Source organism: Carcharodon carcharias (assembly GCF_017639515.1).
Source record: "Carcharodon carcharias isolate sCarCar2 chromosome 38 unlocalized genomic scaffold, sCarCar2.pri SUPER_38_unloc_35, whole genome shotgun sequence".
Taxonomy (NCBI): domain Eukaryota; kingdom Metazoa; phylum Chordata; class Chondrichthyes; order Lamniformes; family Lamnidae; genus Carcharodon; species Carcharodon carcharias.
The window spans coordinates 64,666-87,064 of NW_024470803.1; the positions used below are offsets into that span (position 1 = coordinate 64,666).

At 55.9% G+C, this 22,399-nt stretch overlaps 1 protein-coding gene across 1 annotated transcript; it reads right to left on the bottom strand.

The window, feature by feature from the left end:
• Window positions 1–288: 288 nt before the first annotated feature.
• LOC121274830 (3 beta-hydroxysteroid dehydrogenase type 7-like) lies at window positions 289–735 on the bottom strand (the record flags this gene model as incomplete). The annotated part of the gene is made up of 1 exon (XM_041182195.1): window positions 289–735. A coding segment is annotated over one exon (425 nt), but the record flags the coding sequence as incomplete, so codon positions are not given.
• Between the last annotated feature and the right edge of the window lie 21,664 nt (window positions 736–22,399).

Sequence of the window (22,399 nt, forward strand, 5' to 3'; positions counted from 1 at the left end):
GGTGTGGGGCGTTGTGAGCAGCCCCATCGAGGACGATGGTCAATTCCGTGGCCGCTTGCTGAGGGTCTGACGTGTCCGGCGATGGGGGTGGGGGCCGGAACATGGTGGTCCAGCCTGCGGCCTGGGGAGCTTGGCTTCACGGTGGCTCAGGCCTTAGTTCGGAAGGGAATAGGGCAGGGGCGGGAACCTCACGGAGATGAGGCACCCCCCAGTAGGCCCAGGGGCAGGCCGGGGTCCCGGAGAGTAGAGTTGGCGCGGGGTGGGTGGGGGAGGTGGGGTGGGTGGAGGGGAGGGAGGGGCGCAGTGTTGGCTATTTGTTTTTGGAGCAGGCCTCGTCCAGCTCCCGGACCCAGCCTGTGGTCCGAGCGCTGCTCTCGGCCCAGGGGACCAGGGGCCTGTAGCCGAAATGCCTTGCCGCCTTGTCGGTCTGCACGGTGAAGGCCGTGGTGACTTTCTGGAGGGTGCAGCGGTTCAGAGATGGGTAGAAGAACCCCAGGGGCTGCAGGAGCCACTGCAAGAGCTCGGACGAGAGGGCCAAGAGGTACAAGACGAAGTAAGGCAGCAGAGGCCTGCGGCCTAACATCCGGAAGCCGGCGGGCCCAAGGAACACCAGGTCAAAATCCTCGTAGCTGAGGTAGGGAGAGTCGTCGTAGCAGAAATAGACCTGGCCGCCCAACGTGCCCGGTTTCTCCTGAAGGGCCCGGGCAGCCAGCAAGTGCATCCAGGCGACATTCCCTGCGGAAGGAACCAAGAGGAAAGGATGTCAGTCAAGGTCCCAGAGGGGGAAAGGACAGTGTATCTAACGCACTGTGACACCCGGTCCCAGAGGGGGAAAGGACAGTGTATCTAACGCACTGTGACTCCCGATCCCAGAGGGGGAAAGGACAGTGTATCTAACGCACTGTGACTCCCGATCCCAGAGGGGGAAAGGACAGTGTATCTAACGCACTGTGACTCCCGATCCCAGAGGGGGAAAGTATAGTGTATCTAACGCACTGTGACACCTGGTCCCAGAGGGGGAAAGGACAGTGTATCTAACGCACTGGTACACCCAGTCCCAGAGGGGGAAAGGACAGTGTATCTAACGCACTGTGACACCTGGTCCCAGAGGGGGAAAGGACAGTGTATCTAACGCACTGTGACACCTGGTCCCAGAGGGGGAAAGGACAGTGTATATAACGCACTGTGACTCCCGGTCCCAGAGGGGGAAATGACAGTGTATATAACGCACTGTGACTCCCGGTCCCAGAGTGGGTAAGGAAAGTGTATCTAACGCACTGTGACACCCGGTCCCAGAGGGGGAAAGGACAGTGTATCTAAAGCACTGGGAACCTGGTCCAAGAGGGGGAAAGGACAGTGTATCTAACGCACTGTGACTCCCGATCCCAGAGGGGGAAAGGACAGTGTATCTAACGCACTGTGACTCCCGATCCCAGAGGGGGAAAGGACAGTGTATCTAACGCACTGTGACACCTGGTCCCAGAGGGGGAAAGGACAGTGTATCTAATGCACTGTGACACCCGGTCCCAGAGGGGGAAAGGACAGTGTATCTAACGCACTGTGACACCCGGTCCCAGAGGGGGAAAGGACAGTGTATCTAACGCACTGTGTAACCCGGTCCCAGAGGGGGAAAGGACAGTGTATCTAACGCACTGTGACACCCTGTCCCAGAGGGGGAAAGGACAGTGTATCTAACGCAATGTGACACCCGGACCCAGAGGGGGAAAGGACAGTGTATCTAACGCACTGTAACACCCGGTCCCAGAGTGGGTAAGGACAGTGTATCTAACGCACTGTGACACCCGGTCCCAGAGGGGGAAAGGACAGTGTATCTAACGCAATGTGAGACCCGGGCCCAGACGGGGAAGGGACAGTGTATCTAACGCACTGTGAAACCCGGTCCCAGAGGGGGAAAGTATAGTGTATCTAACGCACTGTAAGACCTGGTCCCAGAGGAGGAAAAGACAGTGTATCTAACGCACTGTGACACCGGGTCCCAGAGGGGGAAATGACAGTCTATCTAACGTACTGTGACACCCTGTCCCAGAGGGGGAAAGGACAGTGTATCTAACGCACTGTGACACCCGGTCCCAGAGGGGGAAAGGACAGTGTATCTAACGCACTGTGACACCTGGTCCCAGAGGGGGAAAGGACAGTGTATCTAATGCACTGTGACACCCAGTCCCAGAGGGGGAAAGGACAGTGTATCTAACGCACTGTGACACCCGGTCCCAGAGGGGGAAAGGACAGTGTATGTAACGCAATGTTACAACCGGTCCCAGTGGGGGAAAGGACAGTGTATCTAATGCACTGGGACACCCGGTCACAGAGGGTGAAAGACAGTGTATCTAACGCACTGTGAAAACCGGTCCCATAGGTGGAAGGGACAATGTAACTAACGCACTGTGACACCCGGTCGCAGAGGGGGTAAGGACAGTGTATCTAACGCACTGTGACACCCGGTCCCAGAGGAGGAAGGGACAGTGTATCTAACGCACTGTGACACCCGGTCCCAGAGGGGGAAAGGACAGTGTATCTAACGCACTGTGACACCCGGTCCCAGAGGGGGAAAGTATAGTGTATCTAACGCACTGTGACACCCGGTCCCAGAGGTGGAAGGGACAGTGTATCTAACGCACTGTGACACCCGGTCCCAGAGGTGGAAGGGACAGTGTATCTAACGCACTGTGACACCCGGTCCCAGAGGGGGAAAGGACAGTGTATCTAACGCACTGTGACACCCGGTCCCAGAGGGGGAAAGGATAGTTTATCTAATCACTGTGACACCCGGACCCAGAGGGGGAAAGGAGAGTGCATCAAACGCACTGTGAAACCTATTCCCAGAGGGGGAAAGGACAGTGTATCTAACGCACTGTGACACCCGGTCCCAGAGGGGGAAAGGACAGTGTATCTAACGCACTGTGACACCCGGTCCCAGAGGGGGAAAGGACAGTGTATCTAATGCACTGGGACACCCGGTCCCAGAGGGGGAAAGGACAGTGTATCTAACGCACTGTGAAACCCTGTCCCAGAGGCGGAAAGGACAGTGTATCTAAGGTACTGTGACACCCGGTCCCAGAGGGGGAAAGGACAGTGTATCTAATGCACTGTGACACCCGGTCCCAGAGGGGAAAATGACAGTGTATCTAACGCACTGTGAAACCCATTCCCAGAGGGGGAAAGGACAGTGTATCTAATGCACTGTTACACCCTTTCGCAGAGGTGGAAAGGACAGTGTATCTAACGCACTGTGAGACCCGGTCCCAGAGGTGGAAAGGACAGTGTATCTAACGCACTGTGAGACCCGGTCCCAGAGGTGGAAAGGACACTGTATCTAACGCACTGACAACCTCGTCCCAGAGGGGAAAAGGACAGTGTATCTAACGCACTGTGACACCCGGTCCCAGAGGGGGAAAGGACAGTGTATGTAACGCAGTGTTACAACCGGTCCCAGAGGGGGAGAGGACAGTGTATCTAATGCACTGGGACACCCGGTCACAGAGGGTGAAAGACAGTGAATCTAACGCACTGTGATAACCGGTCCCAGAGGTGGAAGGGACAGTGTAACTAACGCACTGTGACACCCGGTCCCAGAGGGGGAAAGGACAGTGTATCTAACGCACTGTGACACCCGGTCCCAGAGGGGGAAAGGGCACTGTATCTAATGCACTGTGGCACCCGGTCCCAGAGGGGGAAAGGACAGTGTATCTAACGCACTGTGACACCCGGTCCCAGAGGGGGAAAGGACAGTGTATGTAACGCAATGTTACAACCGGTCCCAGTGGGGGAAAGGACAGTGTATCTAATGCACTGGGACACCCGGTCACAGAGGGTGAAAGACAGTGTATCTAACGCACTGTGAAAACCGGTCCCATAGGTGGAAGGGACAATGTAACTAACGCACTGTGACACCCGGTCGCAGAGGGGGTAAGGACAGTGTATCTAACGCACTGTGACACCCGGTCCCAGAGGAGGAAGGGACAGTGTATCTAACGCACTGTGACACCCGGTCCCAGAGGTGGAAGGGACAGTGTATCTAACGCACTGTGACACCCGGTCCCAGAGGGGGAAAGGATAGTTTATCTAATCACTGTGACACCCGGACCCAGAGGGGGAAAGGAGAGTGCATCAAACGCACTGTGACACCCGGTCCCAGAGGGGGAAAGGACAGTGTATCTAACGCACTGTGAAACCTATTCCCAGAGGGGGAAAGGACAGTGTATCTAACGCACTGTGAAACCTATTCCCAGAGGGGGAAAGGACAGTGTATCTAACGCACTGTGACACCTGGTCCCAGAGGAGGAAAGGACAGTGTATCTAATGCACTGGGACACCCGGTCCCAGAGGGGAAAATGACAGTGTATCTAACGCACTGTGAAACCCATTCCCAGAGGGGGAAAGGACAGTGTATCTAATGCACTGTTGCACCCTTTCGCAGAGGTGGAAAGGACAGTGTATCTAACGCACTGTGAGACCCGGTCCCAGAGGTGGAAAGGACAGTGTATCTAACGCACTGTGAGACCCGGTCCCAGAGGTGGAAAGGACACTGTATCTAACGCACTGACAACCTCGTCCCAGAGGGGAAAAGGACAGTGTATCTAACGCACTGTGACACCCGGTCCCAGAGGGGGAGAGGACAGTGTATCTAATGCACTGGGACACCCGGTCACAGAGGGTGAAAGACAGTGAATCTAACGCACTGTGACAACCGGTCCCAGAGGTGGAAGGGACAGTGTAACTAACGCACTGTGACACCCGGTCCCAGAGGGGGAAAGGACAGTGTATCTAACGCACTGTGACACCCGGTCCCAGAGGGGGAAAGGGCACTGTATCTAATGCACTGTGGCACCCGGTCCCAGAGGGGGAAAGGACAGTGTATATAATGCAGTGTCACACCCGGTCCCAGAGGGGGAACGACAGTGTATAAAACGCACTGTGACCCCGGTCCATGAGGGGGAAAGGACAGTGTATCTAAAGCACTGTGAACCCGGTCCCAGAGGGGGAAAGGATAGTGTAACGAATGCACGGTTACACCTGGTCCCAGAGGGGGAAAGGACAGTGTATCTAACGCAATGTGACACCCGGTCCCAGATGGGGAAAGGACAGTGTATCTAATGCACTGTGAAACCCGGTCCCAGAGGGGGAAAGGGCAGTGTATCTAAAGCACTGTGAACCCGGTCCCCGAGGGGTAAAGGACAGTGTATCTAACGCACTGTTACACCCTTTCCCAGAGGTGGAAAGGACAGTGTAGCTGACGCACTGGTACACCCGGTCCCAGAGGGGGAAATGACAGTGTATCTAAAGCCCTGTGTACCTGGTCCCAGAGGGGGAAAGGACAGTGTATCTAACGCACTGTGACACCCGGTCCCAGAGGGGGAAAGGACAGTGTATCTAACGCACTGTGACACCTGGTCCCAGAGGGGGAAAGGACAGTGTATCTAACGCACTGTGACACCCGGTCCCAGAGGGGGAAAGGACAGTGTATCTAAAGCCCTGTGTACCTGGTCCCAGAGGGGGAAAGGACAGTGTATCTAACGCACTGTGACACCTGGTCCGAGAGGGGGAAAGGACAGTGTATCTAACGCACTGTGACACCCGGTCCCAGAGGGGGAAAGGACAGTGTATCGAACGCACTGTGACACCCGGTCCCAGAGGGGGAAAGGACAGTGTATCTAACGCAATGTTACAACCGGTCCCAGTGGGGGAAAGGACAGTGTATCTAACGCACTGTGACACCCGGTCCCAGAGGGGGAAGGGACAGTGTATCTAACGCACTGTGACACCCGGTCCCAGAGGAGGAAAGGACAGTGTATCTAACGCACTGTGACACCCGGTCCCAGAGGAGGAAAGGACAGTGTATCTAACGCACTGTGACACCCGGTCCCAGAGGAGGAAAGGACAGTGTATCTAACGCACTGTGACACCCGGTCCCAGAGGAGGAAAGGACAGTGTATCTAACGCACTGTGACACCCGGTCCCAGAGGGGGAAAGGACACTGTATCTAACGCACTGTGAAACCTGGTCCTAGAGGGTTAAAGGACAGTGTATCTAACGCACTGTGACACCCGGTCTCAGAGGGGGAAGGGACAGTGTAACTAACGCACTGCGACACCCGGTCCCAGAGGGGAAGAGGACAGTGTATCTAACGCACTGTGACACCCGGTCCCAGAGGGGGAAAGGACAGTATATCTAACGCACTGTGACACCCAGTCCCAGAGGGGGAAAGGACAGTGTATCTAACGCACTGTGACACCCGGTCCCAGAGGGGGAAAGGACAGTGTATCTAACGCACTGTGACACCCGGTCCCAGAGGAGGAAAGGACAGTGTATCTAAGGCACTGTGACACCCGGTCCCAGAGGAGGAAAGGACAGTGTATCTAACGCACTGTGACACCCGGTCCCAGAGGGGGAAAGGACAGTGTATCTAACGCACTGTGACACCCGGTCCCAGAGGGGGAAAGGACAGTGTATCTAACGCACTGTGACACCCGGTCCCAGTGGGGATAAGGACAGTGTATATAATGCAGTGTCACACCCGGTCCCAGATGGGGAAAGGACAGTGTATCTAACGCACTGTGAAACCTGGTCCCAGAGGGGGAGAGGACAGTGTATCTAACGCACTGTGACACCCGGTCACAGAGGGGGAAAGGACAGTGTATCTAACGCACTGTGACACCCGGTCACAGAGGGGGAAAGGACAGTGTATCTAACGCACTGTGACACCCGGTCCCACAGGGGGAAATGACAGTGTATCTAACGCACTGTGTCACCCGGTCCCAGAGGGGGAAAGGACAGTGTATCTAATGCACTGTGACACCCAGTCCCAGAGGGGGAAAGGACAGTGTATCTAACGCACTGTGACACCCGGTCCCAGAGGGGGAAAGGACAGTGTATGTAACGCAATGTTACAACCGGTCCCAGTGGGGGAAAGGACAGTGTATCTAATGCACTGGGACACCCGGTCACAGAGGGTGAAAGACAGTGTATCTAACGCACTGTGAAAACCGGTCCCATAGGTGGAAGGGACAATGTAACTAACGCACTGTGACACCCGGTCGCAGAGGGGGTAAGGACAGTGTATCTAACGCACTGTGACACCCGGTCCCAGAGGAGGAAGGGACAGTGTATCTAACGCACTGTGACACCCGGTCCCAGAGGTGGAAGGGACAGTGTATCTAACGCACTGTGACACCCGGTCCCAGAGGGGGAAAGGATAGTTTATCTAATCACTGTGACACCCGGACCCAGAGGGGGAAAGGAGAGTGCATCAAACGCACTGTGACACATGGTCCCAGAGGGGGAAAGGACAGTGTATCTAACGCATTGTGACACCCGGTCCCAGAGGGGGTAAGGACAGTGTATCTAACGCATTGTGACACCCGGTCCCAGAGGGGGAAAGGACAGTGTATCTAACGCACTGTGAAACCTATTCCCAGAGGGGGAAAGGACAGTGTATCTAACGCACTGTGAAACCTATTCCCAGAGGGGGAAAGGACAGTGTATCTAACGCACTGTGACACCTGGTCCCAGAGGAGGAAAGGACAGTGTATCTAATGAACTGGGACACCCGGTCCCAGAGGGGGAAAGGACAGTGTATCTAACGCACTGTGAAACCCTGTCCCAGAGGCGGAAAGGACAGTGTATCTAAGGTACTGTGACACCCGGTCCCAGAGGGGGAAAGGACAGTGTATCTAATGCACTGTGACACCCGGTCCCAGAGGGGAAAATGACAGTGTATCTAACGCACTGTGAAACCCATTCCCAGAGGGGGAAAGGACAGTGTATCTAATGCACTGTTACACCCTTTCGCAGAGGTGGAAAGGACAGTGTATCTAACGCACTGTGAGACCCGGTCCCAGAGGTGGAAAGGACAGTGTATCTAACGCACTGTGAGACCCGGTCCCAGAGGTGGAAAGGACACTGTATCTAACGCACTGACAACCTCGTCCCAGAGGGGAAAAGGACAGTGTATCTAACGCAGTGTTACAACCGGTCCCAGAGGGGGAGAGGACAGTGTATCTAACGCACTGTGACACCCGGTCACAGAGGGTGAAAGACAGTGAATCTAACGCACTGTGACAACCGGTCCCAGAGGTGGAAGGGACAGTGTAACTAACGCACTGTGACACCCGGTCCCAGAGGGGGAAAGGACAGTGTATCTAACGCACTGTGACACCCGGTCCCAGAGGGGGAAAGGGCACTGTATCTAATGCACTGTGGCACCCGGTCCCAGAGGGGGAAAGGACAGTGTATCTAACGCACTGTGAAACCCGGTCCCAGAGGGGGAACGACAGTGTATAAAACGCACTGTGACCCCGGTCCATGAGGGGGAAAGGACAGTGTATCTAAAGCACTGTGAACCCGGTCCCAGAGGGGGAAATGACAGTGTATCTCACGCACTGTGACACCCGGTCCCAGAGGGGGAAAGGACAGTGTATCTAAAGCCCTGTGTACCTGGTCCCAGAGGGGGAAAGGACAGTGTATGTAACGCAATGTTACAACCGGTCCCAGTGGGGGAAAGGACAGTGTATCTAACGCACTGTGACACCCGGTCCCAGAGGGGGAAGGGACAGTGTATCTAACGCACTGTGACACCCGGTCCCAGAGGGGGAAAGGACACTGTATCTAACGCACTGTGAAACCTGGTCCTAGAGGGTTAAAGGACAGTGTATCTAACGCACTGTGACACACGGTCCAAGTGGGGGAATGTATAGTGTATCTAACGCACTGTGACACCCGGTCCCAGAGGGGGAAAGGACAGTATATCTAACGCACTGTGACACCCAGTCCCAGAGGGGGAAAGGACAGTGTATCTAAGGCACTGTGACACCCGGTCCCAGAGGGGGAAAGGACAGTGTATCTAACGCACTGTGACACCCGGTCCCAGAGGGGGAAAGGACAGTATATCTAACGCACTGTGACACCCAGTCCCAGAGGGGGAAAGGACAGTGTATCTAACGCACGGTGACACCCGGTCCCAGAGGGGGAAAGGACAGTGTATCTAACGCACTGTGACACCTGGTCCCAGAGGGGGAGAGGACAGTGTATCTAACGCACTGTGAAACCTGGTCCCAGAGGGGGAGAGGACAGTGTATCTAACGCACTGTGACACCCGGTCCCACAGGGGGAAATGACAGTGTATCTAACGCACTGTGTCACCCGGTCCCAGAGGGGGAAAGGACAGTGTATCTAATGCACTGTGACACCCAGTCCCAGAGGGGGAAAGGACAGTGTATCTAACGCACTGTGACACCCGGTCCCAGAGGGGGAAAGGACAGTGTATCTAAAGCACTGTGACACCCGGTCTCAGAGGGGGAAAGGACAGTGTATCTAACGCACTGTGACACCCGGTCCCACAGGGGGAAATGACAGTGTATCTAACGCACTGTGACACCCGGTCCCAGAGGGGGAAAGGACAGTGTATGTAACGCAATGTTACAACCGGTCCCAGTGGGGGAAAGGACAGTGTATCTAATGCACTGGGACACCCGGTCACAGAGGGTGAAAGACAGTGTATCTAACGCACTGTGAAAACCGGTCCCATAGGTGGAAGGGACAATGTATCTAACGCACTGTGACACCCGGTCCCAGAGGTGGAAGGGACAGTGTATCTAACGCACTATGAAACCCGGTCCCAGAGGGGGAAAGGATAGTTTATCTAATCACTGTGACACCCGGACCCAGAGGGGGAAAGGAGAGTGCATCAAACGCACTGTGACACCCGGTCCCAGAGGGGGAAAGGACAGTGTATCTAACGCACTGTGACACCCAGTCCCAGAGGGGGATAGGACAGTGTATCTAACGCACTGTGACACCAGGTCCCAGAGGGGGAAAGGACAGTGCATCTAACGCACTGTGACACCCGGTCCCAGAGCGGGAAAGGACAGTGTATCTAACGCACTGAGACACCCTGTCCCAGAGGGGGAAATGACACTGTATTTAAGGCAGTGTAGCACCTGGTCCCAGAGGGGGAGAGGACAGTGTATCTAACGCACTGTGACACCCTGCCCCAGAGGGGGATAGGACAGTGTATCTAACGCACTGTGACACCAGGTCCCAGAGGGGGAAAGGACAGTGCATCTAACGCACTGTGACACCCGGTCCCAGAGCGGGAAAGGACAGTGTATCTAACGCACTGAGACACCCTGTCCCAGAGGGGGAAATGACACTGTATTTAAGGCAGTGTAGCACCTGGTCCCAGAGGGGGAGAGGACAGTGTATCTAACGCACTGTGACACCCTGCCCCAGAGTGGGAAAGGACAGTGTACCTAACGCACTGTAACACCTGGTCCCAGAGGAGGAAACGACAGTGTTTATCACGCACTGTGACACCCAGTCCCAGAGGGGGAAAGGACAGTGTATGTAACGCACTGTGAAACCTGACAGTGTAGCTGACGCACTGGTACACTCGGTCCCAGAGGGGGAAATGACAGTGTATCTCACGCACTGTGACACCCGGTCCCAGAGGGGGAAAGGACAGTGTATCTAAAGCACTGACAACCTCGTCCCAGAGGGGAAAAGGACAGTGTATCTAACGCACTGTGACACCCGGTCCCAGAGGGGGAAAGGACAGTGTATGTAACGCACTGTGACACCCGGTCCCAGAGGTGGAAAGCTCAGTGTATCTAATGCACTGGGACACCCGGTCCCAGAGGGGGAAAGGACAGTGTATCTAACGCACTGTGACACCCGGTCCAAGAGGGGGAAAGGACAGTGTATCTAACGGACTGTGACACCTGGTCCCAGAGGGGGAAGGGACAGTGTAACTAACGCACTGCGACACCCGGTCCCAGAGGGGAAGAGGACAGTGTATCTAACGCACTGTGACACCCGGTCCCAGAGGGGGAAAGGACAGTATATCTAACGCACTGTGACACCCAGTCCCAGAGGGGGAAAGGACAGTGTATCTAAGGCACTGTGACACCCGGTCCCAGAGGAGGAAAGGACAGTGTATCTAACGCACTGTGACACCCGGTCCCAGAGGGGGAAAGGACAGTGTATCTAACGCACTGTGAAACCTGGTCCCAGAGGGGGAGAGGACAGTGTATCTAACGCACTGTGACACCCGGTCCCACAGGGGGAAATGACAGTGTATCTAACGCACTGTGTCACCCGGTCCCAGAGGGGGAAAGGACAGTGTATCTAATGCACTGTGACACCCAGTCCCAGAGGGGGAAAGGACAGTGTATCTAACGCACTGTGACACCCGGTCCCAGAGGCGGAAAGGACAGTGTATCTAACGCACTGTGAAACCCTGTCCCAGAGGGGGAAAGGACAGTGTATTTAACGCACTGTAGCACCCGGTCCCAGAGGGGGAAAGGACAGTGTATCTAACGCAATGTGAGACCCGGTCCCAGAGGTGGAAAGGACAGTGTATCTAACGCACTGTGAAACCCGGTCCCAGAGGGGGAAAGTATAGTGTATCTAACGCACTGTAAGACCTGGTCCCAGAGGAGGAAAAGACAGTGTATCTAACGCACTGTGACACCGGGTCCCAGAGGGGGAAATGACAGTCTATCTAACGTACTGTGACACCCTGTCCCAGAGGGGGAAAGGACAGTGTATCTAACGCACTGTGACACCCGGTCCCAGAGGGGGAAAGGACAGTGTATTTAACACACTATAGCACCCGGTCCCAGAGGGGGAGAACACAGTGTATCTAACGCACTGTGACAACCGGTCCCAGAGGTGCAAAGGACAGTGTAGCTAATGCACTGGTACACCCGGTCCCAGAGGGGGAAACGACAGTGTATCTAACGCACTGTAACACCTGGTCCCAGAGGAGGAAAAGACAGTGTATCTAACGCATCGTGACACCGGGTCCCAGAGGGGGAAATGACAGTCTATCTAACGTACTGTGACACCCTGTCCCAGAGGGGGAAAGGACAGTGTATCTAACGCACTGTGACACCTGGTCCCAGAGGGGGAAAGGACAGTGTATCTAACGCACAGTGACACCCGGTCCCAGAGGGGGAAAGGACAGCGTATCTAACGCACTGTGACACCCGGTCCCAGAGGCGGAAAGGACAGTGTATCTAACGCACTGTGACACCCGGTCCCAGAGGGGGAGAACACAGTGTATCTAACGCACGGTGACACCCGGTCCCAGAGTGGGTAAGGACAGTGTATCTAACGCACTGTGACACCCGGTCCCAGAGGGGAAAGGACAGTGTATCTAATGCACTGTGACACCCGGTCCCAGAGGGGGAAAGGACAGTGTATCTAACGCACTGTGACACCCGGTCCCAGAGGGGGAAAGGACAGTGTATCTAACGCACTGTGACACCCGGTCCCAGAGGGGGAAAGGACAGTGTATCTAACGCACTGTGACACCCGGTCCCAGAGGGGGAAAGGACAGTGTATCTAACGCACTGTGACACCCGGTCCCAGAGGGGAAAAGGACAGTGTATCTAACGCACTGTAACACCCGGTCCCAGAGGGGGAAAGGACAGTGTATCTAACGCACTGTGACACCCGGTCCCAGAGTGGGAAAGGACAGTGTATCTTAAGCACTGTGACACCCGGTCCCAGAGGGGAAAGGACAGTGTATCTAACGCACTGTGACACCCGGTCCCAGAGGGGGAAAGGACAGTGTATCTAACGCACTGTGACACCCGGTCCCAGAGGGGGAAAGGACAGTGTATCTAACGCACTGTGACACCCGGTCCCAGAGGGGAAAGGACAGTGTATCTAACGCACTGTGACACCCGGTCCCAGAGGGGAAAGGACAGTGTATCTAACGCACTGTGACACCCGGTCCCAGAGGGGAAAGGACAGTGTATCTAACGCACTGTGACACCCGGTCCCAGAGGGGAAAGGACAGTGTATCTAACGCACTGTGACACCCGGTCCCAGAGGGGGAAAGGACAGTGTATCTAACGCACTGTGACACCCGTCCCAGAGGGGAAAGGACAGTGTATCTAACGCACTGTGACACCCGGTCCCAGAGGGGAAAGGACAGTGTATCTAACGCACTGTGACACCCGGTCCCAGAGGGGGAAAGGACAGTGTATCTAACGCACTGTGACACCCGGTCCCAGAGGGGGAAAGGACAGTGTATCTAACGCACTGTGACACCCGGTCCCAGAGGGGGAAAGGACAGTGTATCTAACGCACTGTGACACCCGGTCCCAGAGGGGGAAAGGACAGTGTATCTAACGCACTGTGACACCCGGTCCCAGAGGGGGAAAGGACAGTGTATCTAACGCACTGTGACACCCGGTCCCAGAGGGGAAAGGACAGTGTATCTAACGCACTGTGACACCCGGTCCCAGAGGGGGAAAGGACAGTGTATCTAACGCACTGTGACACCCGGTCCCAGAGGGGGAAAGGACAGTGTATCTAACGCACTGTGACACCCGGTCCCAGAGGGGAAAGGACAGTGTATCTAACGCACTGTGACACCCGGTCCCAGAGGGGGAAAGGACAGTGTATCTAACGCACTGTGACACCCGGTCCCAGAGGGGAAAGGACAGTGTATCTAACGCACTGTGACACCCGGTCCCAGAGGGGGAAAGGACAGTGTATCTAACGCACTGTGACACCCGGTCCCAGAGGGGGAAAGGACAGTGTATCTAACGCACTGTGACACCCGGTCCCAGAGGGGGAAAGGACAGTGTATCTAACGCACTGTGACACCCGTCCCAGAGGGGAAAGGACAGTGTATCTAACGCACTGCAACACCCGGTCCCAGAGTGGGAAAGGACAGTCTATCTAACGCACTGTGACACCCGGTCCCAGAGGGGGAAAGGACAGTGTATCTAACGCACTGTGACACCCCGTCCCAGGGGTGAAAGTACAGTGTATCTAACGCACTGAGACACCCGGTCCCAGCGGGGGAAAGGACAGTGTATCTAACGCACTGTGACACCCGGTCCCAGAGGGGAAAAGGACAGTGTATCTAACGCACTGTGACACCCGGTCCCAGAGGGGAAAGGACAGTGTATCTAACGCACTGTGACACCCGGTCCCAGAGGGGAAAGGACAGTGTATCTAACGCACTGTGACACCCGGTCCCAGAGGGGGAAAGGACAGTGTATCTAACGCACTGTGACACCCGGTCCCAGAGGGGGAAAGGACAGTGTATCTAACGCACTGTGACACCCGGTCCCAGAGGGGGAAAGGACAGTGTATCTAACGCACTGTGACACCCGTCCCAGAGGGGGAAAGGACAGTGTATCTAACGCACTGTGACACCGGTCCCAGAGGGGGAAAGGACAGTGTATCTAACGCACTGTGACACCCGGTCCCAGAGGGGAAAGGACAGTGTATCTAACGCACTGTGACACCCGGTCCCAGAGGGGGAAAGGACAGTGTATCTAACGCACTGTGACACCCGTCCCAGAGGGGAAAGGACAGTGTATCTAACGCACTGTGACACCCGGTCCCAGAGGGGGAAAGGACAGTGTATCTAACGCACTGTGACACCCGGTCCCAGAGGGGGAAAGGACAGTGTATCTAACGCACTGTGACACCCGTCCCAGAGGGGGAAAGGACAGTGTATCTAACGCACTGTGACACCCGGTCCCAGAGGGGAAAGGACAGTGTATCTAACGCACTGTGACACCCGGTCCCAGAGGGGGAAAGGACAGTGTATCTAACGCACTGTGACACCCGGTCCCAGAGGGGGAAAGGACAGTGTATCTAACGCACTGTGACACCCGGTCCCAGAGGGGAAAGGACAGTGTATCTAACGCACTGTGACACCCGGTCCCAGAGGGGGAAAGGACAGTGTATCTAACGCACTGTGACACCCGGTCCCAGAGGGGGAAAGGACAGTGTATCTAACGCACTGTGACACCCGGTCCCAGAGGGGGAAAGGACAGTGTATCTAACGCACTGTGACACCCGGTCCCAGAGGGGAAAGGACAGTGTATCTAACGCACTGTGACACCCGGTCCCAGAGGGGAAAGGACAGTGTATCTAACGCACTGTGACACCCCGTCCCAGAGGGGGAAAGGACAGTGTATCTAACGCACTGTGACACCCGGTCCCAGAGGGGGAAAGGACAGTGTATCTAACGCACTGTGACACCCGGTCCCAGAGGGGAAAGGACAGTGTATCTAACGCACTGTGACACCCGGTCCCAGAGGGGGAAAGGACAGTGTATCTAACGCACTGTGACACCCGGTCCCAGAGGGGGAAAGGACAGTGTATCTAACGCACTGTGACAACCTGGTCCCAGAGGGGAAAGGACAGTGTATCTAACGCACTGTGACACCCGGTCCCAGAGGGGGAAAGGACAGTGTATCTAACGCACTGTGACACCCGTCCCAGAGGGGGAAAGGACAGTGTATCTAACGCACTGTGACACCCGGTCCCAGAGGGAAAGGACAGTGTATCTAACGCACTGTGACACCCGGTCCCAGAGGGGGAAAGGACAGTGTATCTAACGCACTGTGACACCCAGTCCCATAGGGGGAAAGGACAGTGTATCTAACGCACTGTGACACCCGGTCCCAGAAAGGAAAGGATAGTGTATCTAACGCACTGTGACACCCGGTCCCAGAGGGGGAAAGGACAGTGTATCTAACGCACTGTGACACCCGGTCCCAGAGGGGGAAAGGACAGTGTATCTAACGCACTGTGACACCCGGTCCCAGAGGGGGAAAGGACAGTGTATCTAACGCACTGTGACACCCGGTCCCAGAGGGGGAAAGGACAGTGTATCTAACGCACTGTGACACCCGGTCCGAGATGGGGAAAGGACAGTGTATCTAACGCACTGTGACACCCGGTCCCAGAGGGGAAAAGACAGTGTATCTAACGCACTGTGACACCCGTCCCAGAGGGGGAAAGGACAGTGTATCTAACGCACTGTGACACCCGTCCCAGAGGGGGAAAGGACAGTGTATCTAACGCACTGTGACACCCGGTCCCAGAGGGGGAAAGGACAGTGTATCTAACGCACTGTGACACCCGGTCCCAGAGGGGAAAGGACAGTGTATCTAACGCACTGTGACACCCGTCCCAGAGGGGAAAGGACAGTGTATCTAACGCACTGTGACACCCGGTCCCAGAGGGGAAAGGACAGTGTATCTAACGCACTGTGACACCCGGTCCCAGAGGGGGAAAGGACAGTGTATCTAACGCACTGTGACACCCGGTCCCAGAGGGGGAAAGGACAGTGTATCTAACGCACTGTGACACCCGGTCCCAGAGGGGAAAGGACAGTGTATCTAACGCACTGTGACACCCGGTCCCAGAGGGGGAAAGGACAGTGTATCTAACGCACTGTGACACCCGGTCCCAGAGGGGAAAGGACAGTGTATCTAACGCACTGTGACACCCGGTCCCAGAGGGGGAAAGGACAGTGTATCTAACGCACTGTGACACCCGGTCCCAGAGGGGGAAAGGACAGTGTATCTAACGCACTGTGACACCCGGTCCCAGAGGGGGAAAGGACAGTGTATCTAACGCACTGTGACACCCGGTCCCAGCGGGGGAAACACAGTGTATCTAACGCACTGTGACACCCGGTCCCAGAGGGGGAAAGGACAGTGTATCTAACGCACTGTGACAACCTGGTCCCAGAGGGGAAAGGACAGTGTATCTAACGCACTGTGACACCCGGTCCCAGAGGGGGAAAGGACAGTGTATCTAACGCACTGTGACACCCGTCCCAGAGGGGGAAAGGACAGTGTATCTAACGCACTGTGACACCCGTCCCAGAGGGGGAAAGGACAGTGTATCTAACGCACTGTGACACCCGGTCCCAGAGGGGAAAGGACAGTGTATCTAACGCACTGTGACACCCGGTCCCAGAGGGGGAAAGGACAGTGTATCTAACGCACTGTGACACCCGGTCCCAGAGGGGAAAGGACAGTGTATCTAACGCACTGTGACACCCGGTCCCAGAGGGGGAAAGGACAGTGTATCTAACGCACTGTGACACCGGTCCCAGAGGGGAAAGGACAGTGTATCTAACGCACTGTGACACCCGGTCCCAGAGGGGAAAGGACAGTGTATCTAACGCACTGTGACACCCGGTCCCAGAGGGGGAAAGGACAGTGTATCTAACGCACTGTGACACCCGTCCCAGAGGGGAAAGGACAGTGTATCTAACGCACTGTGACACCCGGTCCCAGAGGGGGAAAGGACAGTGTATCTAACGCACTGTGACACCCGGTCCAGAGAGGGGAAAGGACAGTGTATCTAACGCACTGTGACACACCGTCCCAGAGGGGGAAAGGACAGTGTATCTAACGCACTGTGACACACGGTCCCAGAGGGGGAAAGGACAGGGTATCTAACGCACTGTGACACCGGTCCCAGAGGGGGAAAGGACAGTGTATCTAACGCACTGTGACACCCGGTCCCAGAGGGGGAAAGGACAGTGTATCTAACGCACTGTGACACCCGGTCCCAGAGGGGAAAGGACAGTGTATCTAACGCACTGTGACACCCGTCCCAGAGGGGTAAAGGACAGTGTATCTAACGCACTGTGACACCCGGTCCCAGAGGGGGAAAGGACAGTGTATCTAACGCACTGTGACACCCGGTCCCAGAGGGGGAAAGGACAGTGTATCTAACGCACTGTGACACCCGGTCCCAGAGGGGGAAAGGACAGTGTATCTAACGCACTGTGACACCCGTCCCAGATGGGGAAAGGACAGTGTATCTAACGCACTGTGACACCCGGTCCCAGAGGGGGAAAGGACAGTGTATCTAACGCACTGTGACACCCGGTCCCAGAGGGGGAAAGGACAGTGTATCTAACGCACTGTGACACCCGGTCTCAGAGAGGGAAAGGACAGTGTATCTAACGCACTGTGACACCCGGTCCCAGAGGGGGAAAGGACAGTGTATCTAACGCACTGTGACACCCGGTCCCAGAGGGGGAAAGGACAGTGTATCTAACGCACTGTGACACCCGGTCCCAGAGGGGGAAAGGACAGTGTATCTAACGCACTGTGACACCCGTCCCCGAGGGGGAAAGGACAGTGTATCTAACGCACTGTGACACCTGGTCCCAGAGGGGGAAAGGACAGTGTATCTAACGCACTGTGACACATGTCCCAGAGGGGTAAAGGACAGTGTATCTAACGCACTGTGACACCTGGTCCCAGAGGGGGAAAGGACAGTGTATCTAACGCACTGTGACACCCGGTCCCAGAGGAGAATGGACAGTGTATCTAATGCACTGTGAAACCCGGTCCAAGAGGGGGAAAGGACAGTGTATCTAAAGCACTGTGACACCCGGTCCAAGAGGGGGAAAGGACAGTGTATCTAAAGCAATGTGACACCCCGTCCCAGAGGAGAATGGACAGTGTATCTAATGCACTGTGACTACCGGTCCCAGAGGGGGAAAGGACAGTGTATCTAATGCACTGTGACACCCGTCCCAGAGGGCGAAGGGACGGTGTATCTAATGCACTCTGACACCCGGTCCCAGAGGGGGAAAGGACAGTGTATCTAACGCACTGTGACACCCGGTCCCAGAGGGGGAAAGGACAGTGTATCTAACGCACTGTGACACCCGGTCCCAGAGGGGAAAGGACAGTGTATCTAACGCACTGTGACACCCGGTCCAGAGGGGAAAGGACAGTGTATCTAACGCACTGTGACACCCGGTCCCAGAGGGGGAAAGGACAGTGTATCTAACGCACTGTGACACCCGGTCCCAGAGGGGGAAAGGACAGTGTATCTAACGCACTGTGACACCCGGTCCCAGAGGGGAAAGGACAGTGTATCTAACGCACTGTGACACCCGGTCCCAGAGGGGAAAAGGACAGTGTATCTAACGCACTGTGACACCCGGTCCCAGAGGGGGAAAGGACAGTGTATCTAACGCACTGTGACACCCGGTCCCAGAGGGGAAAGGACAGTGTATCTAACGCACTGTGACACCCGGTCCCAGAGGGGGAAAGGACAGTGTATCTAACGCACTGTGACACCCGGTCCCAGAGGGGGAAAGGACAGTGTATCTAACGCACTGTGACACCCGTCCCAGAGGGGGAAAGGACAGTGTATCTAACGCACTGTGACACCCGGTCCCAGAGGGGGAAGGACAGTGTGTATCTAACGCACTGTGACACCCGGTCCCAGAGGGGGAAAGGACAGTGTATCTAACGCACTGTGACACCCGGTCCCAGAGGGGAAAGGACAGTGTATCTAACGCACTGTGACACCCGTCCCAGAGGGGGAAAGGACAGTGTATCTAACGCACTGTGACACCCGGTCCCAGAGGGGAAAGGACAGTGTATCTAACGCACTGTGACACCCGTCCCAGAGGGGGAAAGGACAGTGTATCTAACGCACTGTGACACCCGGTCCCAGAGGGGGAAAGGACAGTGTATCTAACGCACTGTGACACCCGGTCCCAGAGGGGGAAAGGACAGTGTATCTAACGCACTGTGACACCCGTCCCAGAGGGGAAAGGACAGTGTATCTAACGCACTGTGACACCCGGTCCCAGAGGGGGAAAGGACAGTGTATCTAACGCACTGTGACACCCGGTCCCAGAGGGGGAAAGGACAGTGTATCTAACGCACTGTGACACCGGTCCCAGAGGGGGAAAGGACAGTGTATCTAACGCACTGTGACACCCGGTCCCAGAGGGGAAAGGACAGTGTATCTAACGCACTGTGACACCCGGTCCCAGAGGGGGAAAGGACAGTGTATCTAACGCACTGTGACACCCGGTCCCAGAGGGGGAAAGGACAGTGTATCTAACGCACTGTGACACCCGGTCCCAGAGGGGGAAAGGACAGTGTATCTAACGCACTGTGACACCCGTCCCAGAGGGGGAAAGGACAGTGTATCTAACGCACTGTGACACCCAGTCTTAGAGGGGGAAAGGACAGTGTATCTAACGCACTGTAACTGCTGCTCCCAGAGGGGGAAATGACAGTGTATCTAACGCACTGTGACACCCGGCCCCCAGGGGTAAACGTCAGTGTATCTAACGCACTGTGACACCCGGTCCCAGAGGGGGTAAGGACAGTGTATCTAACGCACTGTGACACCCGGTCCCAGAGGGGGAAAGGACAGTGTATCTAACGCACTGTGACACCCGGTCCCAGAGGGGGAAAGGACAGTGTATCTAACGCACTGTGACACCCGGTCCCAGAGGGGGAAAGGACAGTGTATCTAACGCACTGTGACACCCGGTCCCAGAGGGGGAAAGGACAGTGTATCTAACGCACTGTGACACCCGGTCCCAGAGGGGAAAGGACAGTGTATCTAACGCACTGTGACACCCGGTCCCAGAGGGGGAAAGGTCAGTGTATCTAACGCACTTTGAGACCCGCTCCAGAAGGGGAAAAGGACAGTGTATCTAACGCACTGTGACACCCGGTCCCAGAGGGGGAAAGGACAGTGTATCTAACGCACTGTGACACCCGGTCCCAGAGGGGGAAAGGACAGTGTATCTAACGCACTGTGACACCCGGTCCCAGAGGGGAAAGGACAGTGTATCTAACGCACTGTGACACCCGGTCCCAGAGGGGAAAGGACAGTGTATCTAACGCACTGTGACACCCGGTCCCAGAGGGGAAAAGGACAGTGTATCTAACGCACTGTGACACCTGGTCCCAGAGGGGAAAGGACAGTGTATCTAACGCACTGTGACACCGGTCCCAGAGGGGGAAGGACAATATATCTAACGGACTGTGACACCCGGTCCCAGAGGGGAAAGGACAGTGTATCTAACGCACTGTGACACCTGGTCCCAGAGGGGGAAAGGACAGTGTATCTAACACACTGTGACACCCGGTCCCAGAGGGGGAAAGGACAGTGTATCTAACGCACTGTGACACTCTGTCCCAGAGGGGGAAAGGACAGTGTATCTAACGCACTGTGACACCCGGTCCCAGAGGGGGAAAGGACAGTGTATCTAACGCACTGTGACACCCGGTCCCAGAGGGGGAAAGGACAGTGTATCTAACGCACTGTGACAACCCGGTCCCAGAGGGGGAAAGGACAGTGTATCTAACGCACTGTGACACCCGGTCCCAGAGGAGGGAAAGGACAGTGTATCTAACGCACTGTGACACCCGGTCCCAGAGGGGGAAAGGACAGTGTATCTAACGCACTGTGACACCGGTCCCAGAGAGGGGAAAGGACAGTGTATCTAACGCACTGTGACACCCGGTCCCAGAGGGGAAAAGGACAGTGTATCTAACGCACTGTGACAACCCGGTCCCAGAGGGGGAAAGGACAGTGTATCTAACGCACTGTGACCCGGTCCCAGAGGGGGAAAGGACAGTGTATCTAACGCACTGTGACACCCGGTCCCAGAGGGGAAAGGACAGTGTATCTAACGCACTGTGACACCCGTCCCAGAGGGGGAAAGGACAGTGTATCTAACGCACTGTGACACCCGGTCCCAGAGGGGGAAAGGACAGTGTATCTAACGCACTGTGACACCCGGTCCCAGAGGGGAAAGGACAGTGTATCTAACGCACTGTGACACCCGTCCCAGAGGGGGAAAGGACAGTGTATCTAACGCACTGTGACACCCGGTCCCAGAGGGGGAAAGGACAGTGTATCTAACGCACTGTGACACCCGGTCCCAGAGGGGGAAAGGACAGTGTATCTAACGCACTGTGACACCCGGTCCCAGAGGGGGAAAGGACAGTGTATCTAACGCACTGTGACACCGGTCCCAGAGGGGAAAGGACAGTGTATCTAACGCACTGTGACACCCGGTCCCAGAGGGGGAAAGGACAGTGTATCTAACGCACTGTGACACCCGGTCCCAGAGGGGGAAAGGACAGTGTATCTAACGCACTGTGACACCCGGTCCCAGAGGGGGAAAGGACAGTGTATCTAACGCACTGTGACACCCGGTCCCAGAGGGGAAAGGACAGTGTATCTAACGCACTGTGACACCCGGTCCCAGAGGGGGAAAGGACAGTGTATCTAACGCACTGTGACACCCGGTCCCAGAGGGGGAAAGGACAGTGTATCTAACGCACTGTGACACCGGTCCCAGAGGGGGAAAGGACAGTGTATCTAACGCACTGTGACACCCGGTCCCAGAGGGGGAAAGGACAGTGTATCTAACGCACTGTGACACATGGTCCCAGAGGGGGAAAGGACAGTGTATCTAACGCACTGTAACACCCGGTCCCAGAGGGGAAAAGACAGTGTATCTAACGCACTGTGACACCCGGTCCCAGAGTGGGAAAGGACAGTGTATCTAACGCACTGTGACACCCGGTCCCAGAGGGGGAAAGGACAGTGTATCTAACGCACTGTGACACCTGGTCCCAGAGGGGGAAAGGACAGTGTATCGTAAGCACTGTGACACCCGGTCCCAGAGGGGGAAAGGACAGTGTATCTAACGCACTGTGACACCAGGTCCCAGAGGGGGAAAGGACAGTGTATCTAACGCACTGTGACACCCTGTCCCAGAGGGGGAAAGGACAGTGTATCTAACGCACTGTGACACCCG